This window comes from Eleutherodactylus coqui, chromosome 13 (genome assembly GCF_035609145.1).
Source record: "Eleutherodactylus coqui strain aEleCoq1 chromosome 13, aEleCoq1.hap1, whole genome shotgun sequence".
Classification (NCBI taxonomy): domain Eukaryota; kingdom Metazoa; phylum Chordata; class Amphibia; order Anura; family Eleutherodactylidae; genus Eleutherodactylus; species Eleutherodactylus coqui.
The window spans coordinates 69,140,009-69,156,171 of NC_089849.1; the positions used below are offsets into that span (position 1 = coordinate 69,140,009).

Consider the following 16,163-nt stretch of genomic DNA (forward strand, 5'->3'; position numbering starts at 1 on the left):
CGGCCGTTGTTTGTCCGCGTGAAATCTCGCGTGGCAAACAAACCGCGGCATGCTCTAGTTCTCTGTGGGGCCGGCCGCCGGCTCCGATCTGCGCATGCGCCGGCTGCCCTGCAAGCCGGCACATCAAACAACCAGAGCCGCGGGCGAAAGGGAGTACGCGCTGCTCTCTGCAGGCGCTCGTGTCCCGCGGCGGGAATCCTCGCAGCCAGATCTGACCCGCCCGTCTGCAGGCGGCCTAAGGCTGCGCGTTGATCCAGAGGAAGCCAAAACCTCCTTGAGGTATGAGCCAATTGTCCTCAAGTTGAAAAAAATTCCTCCCTGACCCAAATATGGCGATCAGAGCAAGTCCCAGGATCAAAGCCGACATCTACACCTATCTGTGTGTATACTTGTGTCTATGTATGTGTTTGTGTCTACACTTGTGTCTAATCTTCATGTATGTGGTGTGCGCTACTTACCTGGCCTGTGCCGACGTCTTACAAGTAACCAGGAGCTCAGGGATAATAGTCACTCTGGCTATTTTTCCTGAACTCGCCAGTTACCAAACACCGGCCACTCCTGGGGGTGTAGAGGGTCTTCAGGAGAGGATGTCAAGGTCTGGGGTAGCATGATGGTAATACGCAGAATACAGATGGTGGAGAGTATATATGCTGGTAAGCCAAGCTCTTATGCAGCAGAGTTGCGGGTTCAGGAGACAGTTGGTGCGGGCCGAGCCTACAAGACATAAAAGAGTAATGTTACTTTTACCTCTTGTGGATACAAACAAGTGAGTTACTGTAATATAATAACTTATATCGGGATCTGATTTGTATCGGATATAAAAATAAAAAAAAAAAAAAAATTATTTTCTGCAACTGTCTTTACTATGAATTATTGGGAGTTTTGTGATTGTAGAAGCGACAATGAAGGCAATATTGCTTGTCAACCAGATATACCAAAATCTTAGGAGGGAATGACAGAGGGTGAAAATTACAGAACATGTTATGCCAAATTCTGGCATAGAGAGTCAAAAAAATTGGTGCAAGCCTGAATTGTTTAGCAACCCTTTGTCTGCTGCACCAGCTCACACGATTTTCTCAAAAATGGGCATGGCTTATTAAGAGGATGCATACCTGCCAAGGACCGACACACTTATGTATAATTTCAACCAGAAACTGACTTAATTTTATGCCGGATCAGGCCCGCTGCACATTTCTGTGTAGGCGCACAGAGAAACGCTGGTCTTAATATAATTTTCCCCAAGGCTTTTGCTATTTTAGAGCAAATGTTTTATATATTAAACTTTCTATGGTATGCAAGTTCTGTTACAGTGTATGGATATAATGGTAGCTGTCCTGTGAGTATGTATGTGTGTATATATATATATATATACACTACCGTTCAAAAGTTTGGGGTCACCCAAACAATTTTGTGTTTTCCATGAAAAGTCACACTTATTCACCACCATGCGTTGTGAAATGAATAGAAAATAGAGCCAAGACATTGACAAGGTTAGAAATAATGATTTGTATTTGAAATAACATTGTTTTTACATCAAACTTTGCTTTCGTCAAATAATCTTCCTTTTGCAGCAATTACAGCATTGCACACCTTTGACATTCTAGCTGTTAATTTGTTGAGGTAAGCTTGAGAAATTGCACCCCACGCTTCTAGAAGCATCTCCCACAAGTTGGATTGGTTGGATGGGCACTTCTGGCGTACCATACGGTCAAGCTGCTCCCACAACAGCTCAATGGGGTTCAGATCTGGTGACTGCGCTGGCCACTCCATTACCGATAGAATACCAGCTGCCTGCTTCTGCTGTAAATAGTTCTTGCACAATTTGGAGGTGTGTTTAGGGTCATTGTCCTGTTGTAGGATGAAATTGGTTCCAATCAAGCGCTGTCCACTGGGTATGGCATGGCGTTGCAAAATGGAGTGATAGCCTTCCTTATTCAGAATCCCTTTCACCCTGTACAAATCTCCCACCTTACTAGCACCAAAGCAACCCCAGACCATCACATTACCTCCACCATGCTTAACAGATGGCGTCAGGCATTCTTCCAGCATCTTTTCATTTGTTCTGCGTCTCACAAACGTTCTTCTTTGTGATCCAAACACCTCAAACTTGGATTCATCCGTCCACAACACTTTTTTCCAGTCTTCCTCTGTCCAATGTCTGTGTTCTTTTGCCCATCTTAATCTTTTTCTTTTATTGGCCAGTCTCAGATATGGCTTTTTCTTTGCCACTCTGCCCTGAAGCCCAAAATCCCGCAGCCGCCTCTTCACTGTAGATGTTGACACTGGTGTTTTGCGGGTACTATTTAATGAAGATGCCAGTTGGGTACCTGTGAGGCGTCTGTTTCTCAAACTAGAGACTCTAATGTGCTTATCTTCTTGCTTAGTTGTGCAACGCGGCCTCCCACTTCTTTTTCTACTCTGGTTAGAGCCTGTTTGTGCTGTCCTCTGAAGGGAGTAGTACACACCGTTGTAGGAAATCTTCAATTTCTTAGCAATTTCTCGCATGGAATAGCCTTCATTTCTAAGAACAAGAATAGACTGTCGAGTTTCAGATGACAGTTCTCTTTTTCTGGCCATTTTGAGCGTTTAATTGACCCCACAAATGTGATGCTCCAGAAACTCAATCTGCTCACAGGAAGGTCAGTTTTGTAGCTTCTGTAATGAGCTAGACTGTTTTCAGATGTGTGAACATGATTGCACAAGGGTTTTCTAATCATCAATTAGCCTTCTGAGCCAATGAGCAAACACATTGTACCATTAGAACACTGGAGTGATAGTTGCTGGAAATGGGCCTCTATACACCTTTGTAGATATTGCACAAAAAACCAGACATTCGCAGCTAGAATAGTCATTTACCACATTAGCAATGTATAGAGTGCATTTGTTTAAAGTTAGGACTAGTTTAAAGTTATCTTCATTGAAAAGTACAGTGCTTTTCCTTCAAAAATAAGGACATTTCAATGTGACCCCAAACTTTTGAACGGTAGTGTATATCACTGGCGTACATATAGGGGGTGCTGGGGGTGCGGTTGCGACCCGGCCCCTGAGCCCCTGGGGGCCCACGGGGCTTACTTTCCGACACTGACTGACTGCACTTACTTTCACTATGGTCTCTGTGCAGGCAGGCAGCCTCTCCTGCACATCGGTGCTTCCTCCCAGGACCTCCGCTCAGACCCCTCCCCCATCTGGTTCTCCAGCACAGAGATCATCAGAGGGGAGGAGTCTGAGCGGAGGTCCTGGGAGGAAGCGCCGATGTGCAGGAGAGGCTGCCTGCCTGCGCAGAGACCATAGTGAAAGTAAGTGCAGTCAGTGAGAGGGAACGTCCTCGGTATGATTAAGAGGGGGGAGGGGTGTTGTGTGTGATGGGGAGTGGGGGTGAGTGAGGGGTGTTCTGTGTGTGATGGTGAGTGGGGGAAACGAGGGGTGTTCTGTGTGTGATGGGGAGTGGGGGAAACAAGGGGTGTTCTGTGTGTGATGGGGAGTGGGGGTGAGTGAGGGGTGTTCTGTGTGTGATGGGGAGTGGGGGTGAGTGAGGGGTGTTCTGTGTGTGATGGGGAGTGGGGGTGAGTGAGGGGTGTTCTGTGTGTGATGGGGAGTGGGGGTGAGTGAGGGGTGTTCTGTGTGATGGGGAGTGGGGGTGAGTGAGGGGTGTTCTGTGTGATGGGGAGTGGGGGTGAGTGAGGGGTGTTCTGTGTGTGATGGTGAGTGGGGGAAACGAGGGGTGTTCTGTGTGATGGTGAGTGGGGGAAACGAGGGGTGTTCTGTGTGATGGGGAGTGGGGGAAACGAGGGGTGTTCTGTGTGATGGGGAGTGAGGGTGAGTGAGGGGGGTTCTGTGTGTGATGGGGAGTGGGGGTGAGTGAGGGGGGTTCTGTGTGTGATGGGGAGTGGGGGTGAGTGAGGGGGGGTTCTGTGTGTGATGGGGAGTGGGGGTGAGTGAGGGGGGTTCTGTGTAATGGGGAGTGGGGGTGAGTGAGGGGGGTTCTGTGTAATGGGGGGGGTGAGTGAGGGGGGGTTCTGCGAGCCGGCACCTGACTTCACTATTAGAGGTATGCCAGAACCGAGCCGCTGTATTGGTGACTAAGGGCTCAATGCCAATGCCACAGCCATAAGCCTACAACACTGTGGGAGACCACCAGCATCTCACACATTTCCCAGCCGTGCACGCTGCCGACAGGGACCACATATGGCCTTGTGTGGCACTGCACATGCACAGGGTGATTCTTTTTTTAATTCCCCACTCTGTTTAGAGTGACAATGCGTATGGAAACAATGTAATGTGTATGGGCAGCGTATCATACAAGTGTACAGGGCTCACATTACGTGGTACGCAGAGAAAGAGAGCATGCTGGGATTACCACGTGTGCATAATACGTGGTGAAAACCTGGTCGTGGACATGAGCCCTAACATGTTATAAAAGTTAGCTCATGCTGTCTCCAATGTATGTGTGCCTGTATTATGTATGTGTATATATAATTCGTTTTTTCTTTCTTGGGGAAGCAAAGCGTGCCTTGAGGCTTGTGTTCTGGATGTTTTAAAAATCTAAAACCCCTGATTACTAATGATCCATTGATGGGTCATTAAAAAAAAACAGTAATGTAGCTAAAAGTGATATACAAGGAGTAGCTGTGAAAAAGGAGTGGTGGGTGGACGGGTCTGGAAGGGGGCCCCAAGCTAAACTTTTGCACCCAGGCCCATGAGCCTCTAGCTACGCCCCTGATATATATCTATAACAGATATGTGTAGGGGTAGGTGTGTATAGAGGGTACTTACCGGATGGTTGCGGCTTCCTTCACAATCAGATTCTTCTCGTCATTTTAAGAAGAAGCAGAGACATAGTAATTACAGGAGCAATAATAATGAAGCTGAGGAGGGAGAAGACTGCGGACCAGGCATGATGACATGAAGCAGGGTTATTATATGACCTCCTGTGCCATCTGACACCAGAGGGACAGTGATAATGAACACAGAGGTCAGACTGAAGAACATCATCCCTGGAGGAGGAAGATCTTACTAGGTCCAGCTTGGTGAAGTGTACAAGAATCCGTCCATAGGGTGAAGGGGTTTCCCAATCTCCGGCCACGGCAGGTCTCGATTCTCCAGAACTCCTCTGAATGGCGGATCTGCCCTCTTCAGTTCCAGGTCCTCCCAATCTATGGTGTTGAAGAAGCGATGACCTCTGATGTTCTTGTAGACACTCAGCCTCTTCTCAGGACTCTTTCGCAGCAGCCTCTTCTGAAGATGCTTCACGCCAGCATCCAGCCAAGAGGAAAACTTTGGCTCCTTTCCGGTGATGGATTTGATAAACTCTCCTGGAGGAGCCGTAGTAGAAAGGGGACGGTCCTGCCGCCATCCAGGATACAACAATCCCCAGGCTCCACCAGTCGACTGCTGCGTCGTACTCCTTTTCATGAAGCACCTCTGGAGCCATGAATTGATATGTGCCCGTCATTCTGCTTATCTTCATAGATGGGGTGACGCCGTCTTTGGCCAGCCCCAGGTCAATGAGGCAGATGTGTCCATCTCCGTCCAGCATGATGTTCCCCAGCTTTATGTCTCTGCAATGAAAAAAAGAAATGAGGAATGTTAATCTGTTCAGTGATACAGCAGACTAAGGTATGTACCACAACAAAGGCAGGCCCAATTCAGAACTCTGGGAAAATCTGGAAGCCATTGCAAGGAAAACAATGTGGGAAAGTTCTGCTTACCGATGGATGTTGACGCACCTGTGCAGGAACTGGAAGCTGCATGCAATCTCCGCTGTGCAGAATCTGACAGAGAGAAGAGTGTAGTATCAATGACATGAAATCAGTTCCCTGACATGTCATCGAAGGGTCTATAACCCCCAGAAGAGGCGCCGTTTATGGCAGCCTGTACGCCCTCCACTCTTCTATATCGGACCTGTCACCCTTAGTATTCCCGGTATTCCCTTGTTTTCCTGCACCAAGCCAAGATTGGAAAGGCTCATAGTTGTCACAATGATAGATACTCCCACAAATGACCCCATTTTAAAAACTACACCCCTTAATGTATTCACTGAGGGTGTCAGGAGTATTTTGACCCCACAGTTTAATTTCAGGAGTTAATGCAATTTTTGTAAATATGAAACATGAAAATGAGGATTGGTACCCCAAATTGGATACCCTGTTTGTCCCGTGTTCAGAAATATACCCATTGTGGCCCTAATCTTATGTCTGTATGCACAATGGGGCCCAAACCAAAAGGAGCAGCCGATTGCTTTCAGAACAGACATTTTGCTTGAAGGTGTTTTAGGCACCATTGCCCACTTGTAGAGCCCTTGAGTGGCAAAAATCAACAAAGAACCCCCACAAATGACCCCATTTTGAAAACTAGACCCCTTAACAAATTCAACTAGGGGTGTACTGCATATCTTGACCCCACAGGTTTTGAATGAATTTAAGCAAAGCAGAAGGAAATCATACATCAACTGTCTTAACTTTTATGTGATCGCCATTATCCATTCGACAATGGCGATCACGTGACCGGGGACCGCTCACTGCAGCCCTTGGCTACCTTTAGTAGCCAGGAGATTTTAAGTTTCCTGGGCCCTCCCCAGCATCTGCGCTTGTGTCCGCCATTTTGACGATGAGCCAATGCGCAGAATCAGGGGAGAGGTCCGCGGATAAGGATCTCATTGAGGGACATTGCCAGAGACCTTAGGTAAGTAATTTCACCTCCCCTCATGGATTGGATCTATGACGGGAGGTGAAACTTTTTTTTTTTAACTTTTAGGTGATCACTGTTATCCTTTGGATAGCAGTGATCATGTGACCAGGGACCGCGTACCGCGGCCCTCTGTGAGATCTCCAGGCTCTCGGCTACGTTTGGTAGCCATGAGCGAAGAGATTTTAAAATAACCCTGGCAGTCCGCGGCTTTTGCACATGCGTCCGCCATTTTGATGACGTGTGTGTGCGCACATGCAGAAGCCAGGGTAAGGTCAATGGATAACTCTGGGGGCCTTAGGTACATAATTTCATCTCCCCTTATAGATCATATGTGTTAGGGGAGTTGAAAAAGTTTTTCTCTTACTTTTACATGATCACTGTTAATCATTAGATAATTGGTGACAGCTCCGTGCTCGCAGCTTCTTATACTAGCCGGAAGCAGGGAGTTTTTAACTTTCCTGGGCCTCCTAGGCTTCTGTGCATGCAGAAGGAGTACGAGAACGTTGCAAGGCATCACGGAGGACTGGTGGTGAGTATTCTTAGTTCCCCTTATGGATCTGATCCATAAGAGGAGCTGAAACTTTAACTTTATTTTACTTTTCATTCACTTTATTGCGATCGCCGGTATCCAGTGGATACCGGCGATCGCGTGACCAGGGGAGAGGTAGGGGGGGGGGGATGTTCCTGCAGCCACCCATGACAGCTCTAGGATGTCGGCGGACCTGCATGAGAAGCACAAGTTTGCTGCCATACGCAGCTATACGCAGGGTCATCGCAGTAAAAACGCTATAAAGTGCAGCTGGAACTGCTTACTGCAGTGGTATCACTGTGTCCGTAACGACCTATACTATAAATTGAACACCATTTATCATGCACAGCAAAAACCGATAACAGAAGCAAAATGCTTATTTTGTTAGTTTTACCTCACAAAAAAAAAGTGATTAAAAAAAGCCATCTGTACCCCAAAATGGTACAAATAAAAACTACAGCTCGTTACGTAAAAAAAAAAAAAAACTCCGTCCATGAAAAATTTAAAAAGTTGAGACTTTGAATGCAGCAATGTAAAAATAATTATAATTTAAAAAAATATATTTTTGATATCATTTTCATCGTAGAAAAAAATGTATTGTGTAATTTATGCTGTATGATTGATGCTGAGTGGAGGTCAAAGGTCAGGGAAGCTGATGTTGGCATGTTCCTGCCATATACACTGATGTGGGCACCATGAGTGATAGTCTAGCGCCCAGAGAAAGAGACATACATGGCCGGCTCTAGTGCCACATTAGTAGAGGGGGCAGAAATGGCACTTCATGTCTGGGTTGGCAGCAGTGCCCATAGTTCTGCACAAGCTCCTGCAATGTTAGAAAACTTGCAGTTGTGTGAAAACTGAAATAAAACCATAAATTTTACTAATGCAGGAGTAACAAAGCCTTGTGAGGAGTTGTTTTCTGCTCCATTCAATAAGTGTCCATCATCCAGATACTTGATGTGTATTTCCATAGGTTACAATGGGCAGCGCCCTCCCCAGCGTAGATCTGGGTGTACTGAGTGGAGATGCTTCTATGGAGGTTAGAGAGGGATTCATCCACAATGATGGTTTATTCTAAGGTGTGTAATGTTAGAAAGGGGGGGGGGGGGGGGGGGTCACAGAAATATTAGGAGGATCTTATAAACAAGCAGTCGTGGTGTGAGTTATTGTTGGGGGGCTGTAAATTGGCACAGTAATGTATATACGGTAGTATAAGGCTTATTATTTAAACTGAGCCAATAAAGACTATTTGATTACAAAAGGTTGCGAGTGCCCAATCTGAAGTCTGGGAGAAGGAGAGGATGTGCACAAGATATAGTCAGGCTTATGGCTTTGACAGATAAATATACACCATGATATACTCACTCCTGTGAACAAGTGTACTTAACACCCATGCCTGCGCAAATATGGAGTGTATTTGTGGAGCCTTCACTCACTTACATGAATGTCAGACTCACCCCACCCTGCTTTAAAAGGCTAATGTGTCCAACGTGGTGCCAATGATTGCAGGTATGTTTGTGTTTAGTGCAGACCTGTGCAGGCAGCAGTGAGGTCTTGCACGTCTTCCATAGGCCTCTATGGTGCTCTTTGTTCAAACACACAATAGAGCAGGTCCTATTGTTTTGCACCCACAAAAAAAAAAAAAATGATATAATGAACCCATTGAAATCAATCTCTTTAAGTGCTTTTATAAAGTGACCAGACATCCCCAGTTTAGTGGGTATGACGCTAATGGGAACACAGTGTCACCTTGGTGCAGCCAGCATCCAACCATCTCATTGGTTCAGGTACACATATTTCTGCCCACAGCAGCACCAAGAAGAGTGCTCCGAAAGAGAAGGGCAGCATACTTTAGGGTATGTTAACATGTTGGAGAAGTGCTGTGAAATGTCTGCAGCATTTCTAGATCAAAGAAGTAAAGCAATCAAAACCCAGACCATTGCTGCGGATTTTGACTGGAAACCCGCCACATCGCCGCAGTCGATTTCATACTATGCGGTACTCCACATCACCTCCTTTGAAGGCTTCCCGCTATCAGCACTCTCCAGCTTTGAAAAGTGCAGAGCTGCTGATCAGATGAGGCTGCTACAGGCTGCTGGAAACCAGAAGCCAGAGGAGCACTGACAGCGGGAAGCCTTCAGAGAAGGTGAGGGGGAAGCACTGCATAGTATGAAGTCAGTTGCGGGTACATGGCAGATTTCCAGTTGAAATCTGCAGAAATGGTGTGGATTTTGAATTTATGGATGCAGAAGTGTGAAATTTGGTCCCTGTGACAGAAAGTGTATATAATTACAAAAAAACAAACCTCCTGCTATAAGCCCTGCCACTGACCACATCCCTTTGTCCTGCTTTGACCCTGGGGAAAATCTAGTCACCTTAATAGCACTATTTACAAGAATTATTAGGAATAACAAATATTGTTATTTGTGTCAGAAACCCCCCTATATCTAATCTTCTATAAAAGTCAATTGTCATTCCACAAGACCACTGTAAATGGAGCAGATTGTTTTCCCATTACACTGGCCCTACAGCACCAGAGATGTCATCATTGAAGTGTAGCTAAGTTTAACCCTTTCCAAGCCAATGTCGGGCCTGCCCCGACATCATTTCCCCCCACAGCTCCGATGTCGGGGCAGGCTCGACACTGCAGTGCAGGAGTGCATCTGCACCCGATCATTAGACACATCGGGTGCAGATGTACTCCTGCACTGATCCTCATCAAGCACCCCCGAGGAGAAGGCAGAAAGGGTTTTTAACCCTCTCTGCCTTCTCCTTTACACATTACATAGTGCTCAATTAGCGCTATGTAATGCACAGAAATTCCGGCCGGCAATCATGTGACCACCGGTGTTACCTGACCCCCAGCGGTCACATGAACGCCGAGCCGGAAGCCTGCACCGTGGGGGGACCTGCTTACCTGTCCGGCGTCTTCCGCATTCCCCCTTCCGGCTCGGCGATCATGTGACTGCTGGGTGCCACCTGACCCCAGCGGTCACATGATCGCCGAGCTGGGAGGCAGAAGGGAGAATGCGGAAGATGCCAGACAGGTAAGCAGGTCCCTCCACGGTGCAGTGAGCACCCGTACCCTCCTGAACTCTGTCAGATCAGGAAGGTGCAAGGAAAATTTATTTTTTCTCATCCATTCTCCCCAGCTCCAAATAAATTGGAGCTGGGGAGAATGGATGAGAAAAAAAATAAATGGATTGGAAAGGGTTAAAGCCTTCTGATGTCATAGGGACATGTCAAAAGTGATGTGGGGGCTGCAAGTGGAGACCACCAGTCACTAAGACAGACATAGGCTGCCTGCAGACAGCCAGGTCAGAACCCGCTGCAAGAATTCTTGCAGTGGGATCCGACCCGCGCCCATGGCTCCGGCTGTGATGTGCCAGCTGCTGGCCAGCCAGTGCATGTGCAGAGCGGAGCTGGCCCGGCCCTACTGACAATAGAACATGCTGTGATTTGCTTTCCACATCCAATTTCACGTGGACAAAACGCATCCGTCTGCCTAGAATTGCATTTTCTAATGCAATCCCATGGCAGCAGCCATGGGTGGAAATTCTGTGGGAAATCCCGCCGCAGACTTTCCTCCTGTGTGCAGGGGGCCATACTCAGCCAAGTGCATCATCTCCAGTGGTGTACAGACTGTCTATAGACAATGTAGCCTGGACACTGCTGAGTTTTACGATACCACTGAACAGGCACAGCACTCAGATGACCACCTCTGCCTGTTCATTTTAGCAATCAGTGAGGGGCTCTGGCCCCAGACAAAGTTTGAGATGTCACAAGGAAGTGTCAAAGTGTAACTAGGACTTCGTAAAAGCTTTGAAGAGGCCATTATAGGCCAAGAAACCTTGGTAGTCGGAGGGAGTGTTAAAACAAAGTCTACACAAAACCAGAGTCCAAGCAACATTTATTTCTTAATCTACATCACATTTCTTCTGCTGGTAAAACACATCCTCACCAATCCTGAAAGAGAAGATACACAAGTTAAACTAGAAATGCTGTCAAGGAAACAATTCGGTTTTCAGACTGTCCTACATCAGAAATCTTTCAGAGGCCAGGAGGAGAAAACCCATCTGCCCTCAGAAGCTGCAACCCTTACTCATGTTTGTCTTGTTACTATAAGTCAGGAGAGGTCAGAGGTGCAGCTCCCAACTATTGTTACCACTAGGGTTTGCCAGTCTGTTGGACTATTCCTAGTAACTCAGATCTGAACCTTCTAGAGATGCCATGCTCCGTTTGCACTAGTATTGCTTCCATTTACAACTGTTGTGATATTCCTGTTAGATTCATCTTCAAGTGGATACTGACAAATTCAATGTGAGGCAAAAAATACCATGCAACCTTTTCCAGTTGCAGACAGACAAGGAGCAGGGAGGAGTAACCCAACTTTGTTTTTAATTAACCAGCAAAAATAAATTAGTACTACAACATGTGAACAAACCCCTACAGAGTTTTCATTCACATGTAGTACAAAGTTTTCTTCTCTAGTTTGTCACCAAAGGCTTCATACCTTAAAAATGCACTTTTTTGCTGGTTGTAAAGAGAAGTTGGGTTACTTTCCACCCCACCGACTCTTGTCTCTTCACTTGGGAAAGGTTGTGCCGTTACTGGCTTTTTTGGTTCACCTCCCGCTAACTGCTTTCTACTGCAGCATCCTCATCAGCTGGCAGCAACGCTAGTTTACAGCCCCAGATTTAGCCTGGGGCTCAGATACTCTAACCCTCAGAAGAGGCCTTCTGTGATATACAGGGGCACTGCACCCTCTTCTGCTCCGTTATCCCATGGCCAAAAAACAAGAGATTTGTGCATTGCAAGATGCAAAGTTTGAACCCCATTCTTTTGACAACTCTTGTAAATATTGACATCTAGGAGGTTGTGGCTTTGTGAATCAAATTCCACATGCAACATCTAAATACCATGTAGAAAAGGTACATGTGAGCCATTCTCCAACAGGTGAACAGTACATAGTAAGAGTATGAAGAACACAATCTTTAGGACAACAGAATGTTAATACAACATCTCCGTGGGCCTGGACTGTCTTGTTACCTGGTTGCTTTCCAGTTGTCTTCTATTGTAGCCTTTGAGCGCAACAACCATATTGTTTTCAGGACTGGGCAACCTGATATCTGGAAACATTGGCCAACCCAAGCAGTGACTGAACCTGCAGCAAGATAAGTCAGTAAGAAGGAGATGCATATACTCTCTAGTATAATTGATATATACTTGGGGTATGAAGGCTTCTTCACGTCAAACATTCTAGTGCAGCCATCAGGAATGTTTTATACTGTAGTAAGATCAAGACTGTATTTATAGGTTACAGGTCTACAAACTAGTTGAGCAACATCAATGGACTACAGTGTTACCCACGTACAAAGATGTCCACTTTCTAAAATTGTAGTTAAAGCCACCAAGGAGCCATCGTTATCCAGCTCCTGTTCCATATTAAGGGCCAAATTTCCAGACAAATCAAACCTCACCTCCTTTCCAGCTTGTGGACATGGTGAAGGTTGGCTGATCTCCTTGTCCTACGAGTCCCACCAGCTCACCAGGCATCTGCTCACAGACCGCACCAGGATGGAGCTCTACAGAAGAGTGAAGCGATCCTCTGATCTGGGATCCTTCAGCAGAAATATTAAGAACTGATCCCAGTGTATTCACCCAGACTCCAGTCATGTTACAGTGAGCTCCCTGCTGGCAGAGAAAAGCAAAAACAGCATTGCTAATATATCAAAGCTCTCCACCCCACCCATAGTATACAAAGCTATGAGAGGTGCACATCGACAGCCTAGTCATACTGCTCAAGTGTGCCCCTTGTGAAGGTGATCTAACTACATTTCAGCTTTCATAATGTGCTAGATTGGGTCTTCAGTCATGTTGGATGCCATCAGTCTGTAGATCTTACAAGTGTCTTGAGGATAAAAATTTTTTTTTTAAAAAGGCAAAGTTTTTCAAGTCAAAACTAAAGCTAGTAACTTAATACCAATTTACTCACAAGAGTTGCTTTAGGGCTAATGCCCATGGACGGATTTCTGACGCGTTTTATGCATTGGAAATCCGCAGCGGTGCCCCACAGCCATTAGGTTCTATTGAATCCTAATAGCTCAATGTTCATGCTGCGGAATTCCATCGCATGAAATAAGCTGCATGTTCTAAATGCCGTGGGAATATGCGCAGCCAGCTACCATTGTAGTAAGTGGAAGCCGGCCGTTACGCTATACTTAAGCAGAAGCACAGCTGATGTGTGATTATGCGCCCCGCCCATGTCATCTGACACGTCATGAGCTGTACTGCGCATGCACGCCGGCATGAGGGCCAGGAGGAGTGTATGGAGGTTTTTGGGCACGCCATGGCAGACTCCGCTGCGATATTCTGCTAGCAGAGTCCGCCATGGCCATGGGCATGAGGCCTTAGGAACAGACATCATTTACCCATACCTGGAGCTTCAGTTTATATGGTCCTTTGTCAATCTCTACTTTGTGTGCCCTCGCTTCTAGGATGATCTTATGCTGTAGAGTCAACACCCCCCACTACTAAGTGTCCATTGTATGCAACTGCATAGGGAAGATTTATATTTATTTAAGGGCATTGAGTAAAGTGCCAAGTAGATTGAGACCTAGTTCAGTTTGGTGCATCCTGGGCTGTCCCAAAGCCAGAACGTGAGATTATGCCTGTTATAAGCAAAGGTAACTTCACACAGAATTTGCACCATTCTCTAGTTTAAGACAATTTATTGCATCCTGTGCCGCATCAATAACACTTGTCCAATATCACTAATTGCCAAGCTTCCCCTGCGCTCACAGGAGCAGCCCAGCAATTGTCAGGAAAACATGAGTGCTTATTACCCTCAGGCCCTATTCACAAAGCATAATTTCAACACAGATTTGGACATGAATTCCATACCCAGGGCCGCACCACTTCAACATTTTAAATGCTATGGAGTCTTTCAGATGGTGCAGAAAACTCACAACATTTTTGAAAAACGCTGGATTCTGAATCCTCAGCATACATAGTTATGCTGCAGAATTCAACTCTTGCAATGCAAGGGTTAAACCCATAGCAGATAAGCTTAAAAACCCACAATCAAGCAGACACCAGTTAGGTGCAGATTTAGTCACTGCAGTTCTCCAGTATAATTGCTGCTGGATTTCCATTTTGGAAGACCCATAGCAATTACACTGTGTGAAGGGGGACCAAGACTGCTTTCACACCTGCATTAGGGCTCAGTTCAGGGTTTTTGCATCTCTGCTCCATATTTAGAAGAGAAACCAAAAAAAATAAAATAAATTTAGTTGTATTTGCTCTTCAAAGTTTAAAAACAGATTTAAAAAAAAATGAACTGAGCCTCAAGGCCTCATGCACACAGGCAGATTTGATTTGCAGAACCCACAGCACAGGAGATCCAAAAATTAAGCAGCCCATAGGGAGGCATGGGCACCTGCAGAGCAGCTAAAATCATGCAGATGTGATTTTTTTTCCCCCAGCATGCAGATCGCACAGGAAGAAATTGCAGCATGCTCCATTTTCCTGTGGATCCTGCAGGGACAGCTTCCATTGAAGTCAGTGGAAGCCATCCAATCTGTGGCACGCCTGCAGTTGTCAATGCAGACAACAAAAAAAAAAAAAAACACTGCACATCAGCTGACTTGCATCCACCATGCTGAAGAAAAAAAGATCCAGCCACAACAGAGGAGACCCACACTTGTCTCATGCCCAGGTCTACAGGCACAGACTAATTCTGCAGCAGAATTTGTGCATGAGCCCTAATGCAGGTGTGAAGGCACCTTTCATAGAAGCAGAAGTTTTCTGCAACACAGACACTCCAGCTTAAACTGCAGATTTCTGCTGACATGTGACCCACATGGATACATACAAATTTTGCTACTGAATTTCCTGGATCTTTAAGTGCATATTGCAGAAATATTCCACTCATGTGAAAAGCCCCTTGGAGGCCCATAAGAGCTCCCGTCCCCATATAAGGAGACAGTAATAATAAGGCATTATAGTTGGGGGCAAACTGCTCCAAGCTACCTCTGATTCCAGCACTGCAGCACATACTGCAGCTTTCACTGCTGAGGAACTAGAAACTTACCACTTCACTGTAGTAACTGGTGACCAAGGCCATAACCAGCACCAATGTATAACCACCCACAGCCATCATTGGACTATCTGCAGACCCACAACTTACCAGATCCCCAGTGAGCGTCTTATAAAGACTGAAGCTCATTAATTGATTAATTAGTTTTGTCTTGAAGCTCATGTGCTGCTGTGTCTAATCAGTGATGAAGCAACATGATTGGAGGGAATTATCAGGGTGGGCTCACACACAAGAGGATTGCTGCGGAATGCTAAAATTTTGAAACAGCGTACCGTATAATGTAACATAGTAACATAGTATGCTAGGCTGAAAAAAGACAAACACCCATCCAGTTCAGCCTGTTTCTACCCCCACCCACCTTGTTGATCCAGAGGAAGGGAAAAAAAACAGGGTTTTAACGGACCCCATTCACTAAGGCTGCATTCCCACCAACGTATATCGGCTTGGTTTTCACGCTGAGCCGATATACGTCGTCCTCATCTGCAGGGGAGGGGGGAGGATGGAACAGCCAGGAGCAGGAACTGAGCTCCCGCCCCCTCTCTGCCTCCTCTCCACCCCTCTGCACTATTTGCAATGAAAGGAGGTGGAACGGGGGCGGGGCTAAGTTCTAGGAATTAGCCCCGCCGCTGTTCCGCCTCCCCCCATTGTAAATAGTGCAGAGGGGTGGAGAGGAGGCAGAGAGGGGGCGGGAGCTCAGTTCCTGCTCCTGGCTCTTCCAGCCTCCCGTCCCCCGCCCTGCAGACAAGGACACCGTATATCGGCTCGGCGTGAAAACCGAGCCGATATACGTTCGTGTGAATGCAGCCTTAGGGCGACTTTACACGGGCAAGTGCAATATTGGCAAGCGTT

At 46.4% G+C, this 16,163-nt stretch overlaps 1 protein-coding gene across 8 annotated transcripts in view; it reads right to left on the reverse strand.

The window, feature by feature from the left end:
• Window positions 1–355: 355 nt before the first annotated feature.
• Window positions 356–16,163, reverse strand: part of LOC136588016 (RAC-beta serine/threonine-protein kinase-like) — a 78,718-nt gene continuing 62,910 nt past the window's right edge. For 4 of the 8 annotated variants that reach the window (XM_066586901.1, XM_066586903.1, XM_066586907.1 and 1 more), the window contains exons 2-6: window positions 12,697–12,907; window positions 12,266–12,380; window positions 5,709–5,771; window positions 4,774–5,558; window positions 356–714 (exon numbers count right to left, since the gene is read on the reverse strand). In XM_066586901.1, coding sequence (XP_066442998.1) covers window positions 5,210–5,558; window positions 5,709–5,771; window positions 12,266–12,380; window positions 12,697–12,892 — 723 coding nt within the window. In that variant the 5' untranslated portion in view covers window positions 12,893–12,907 and the 3' untranslated portion in view covers window positions 356–714; window positions 4,774–5,209. Of the gene's footprint in view, window positions 715–4,773; window positions 5,559–5,708; window positions 5,772–12,265; window positions 12,381–12,696; window positions 12,911–16,163 lie in introns of all 8 variants that reach the window. The other 4 variants (XM_066586902.1, XM_066586905.1, XM_066586906.1 and 1 more) reach the window with 1 other exon arrangement.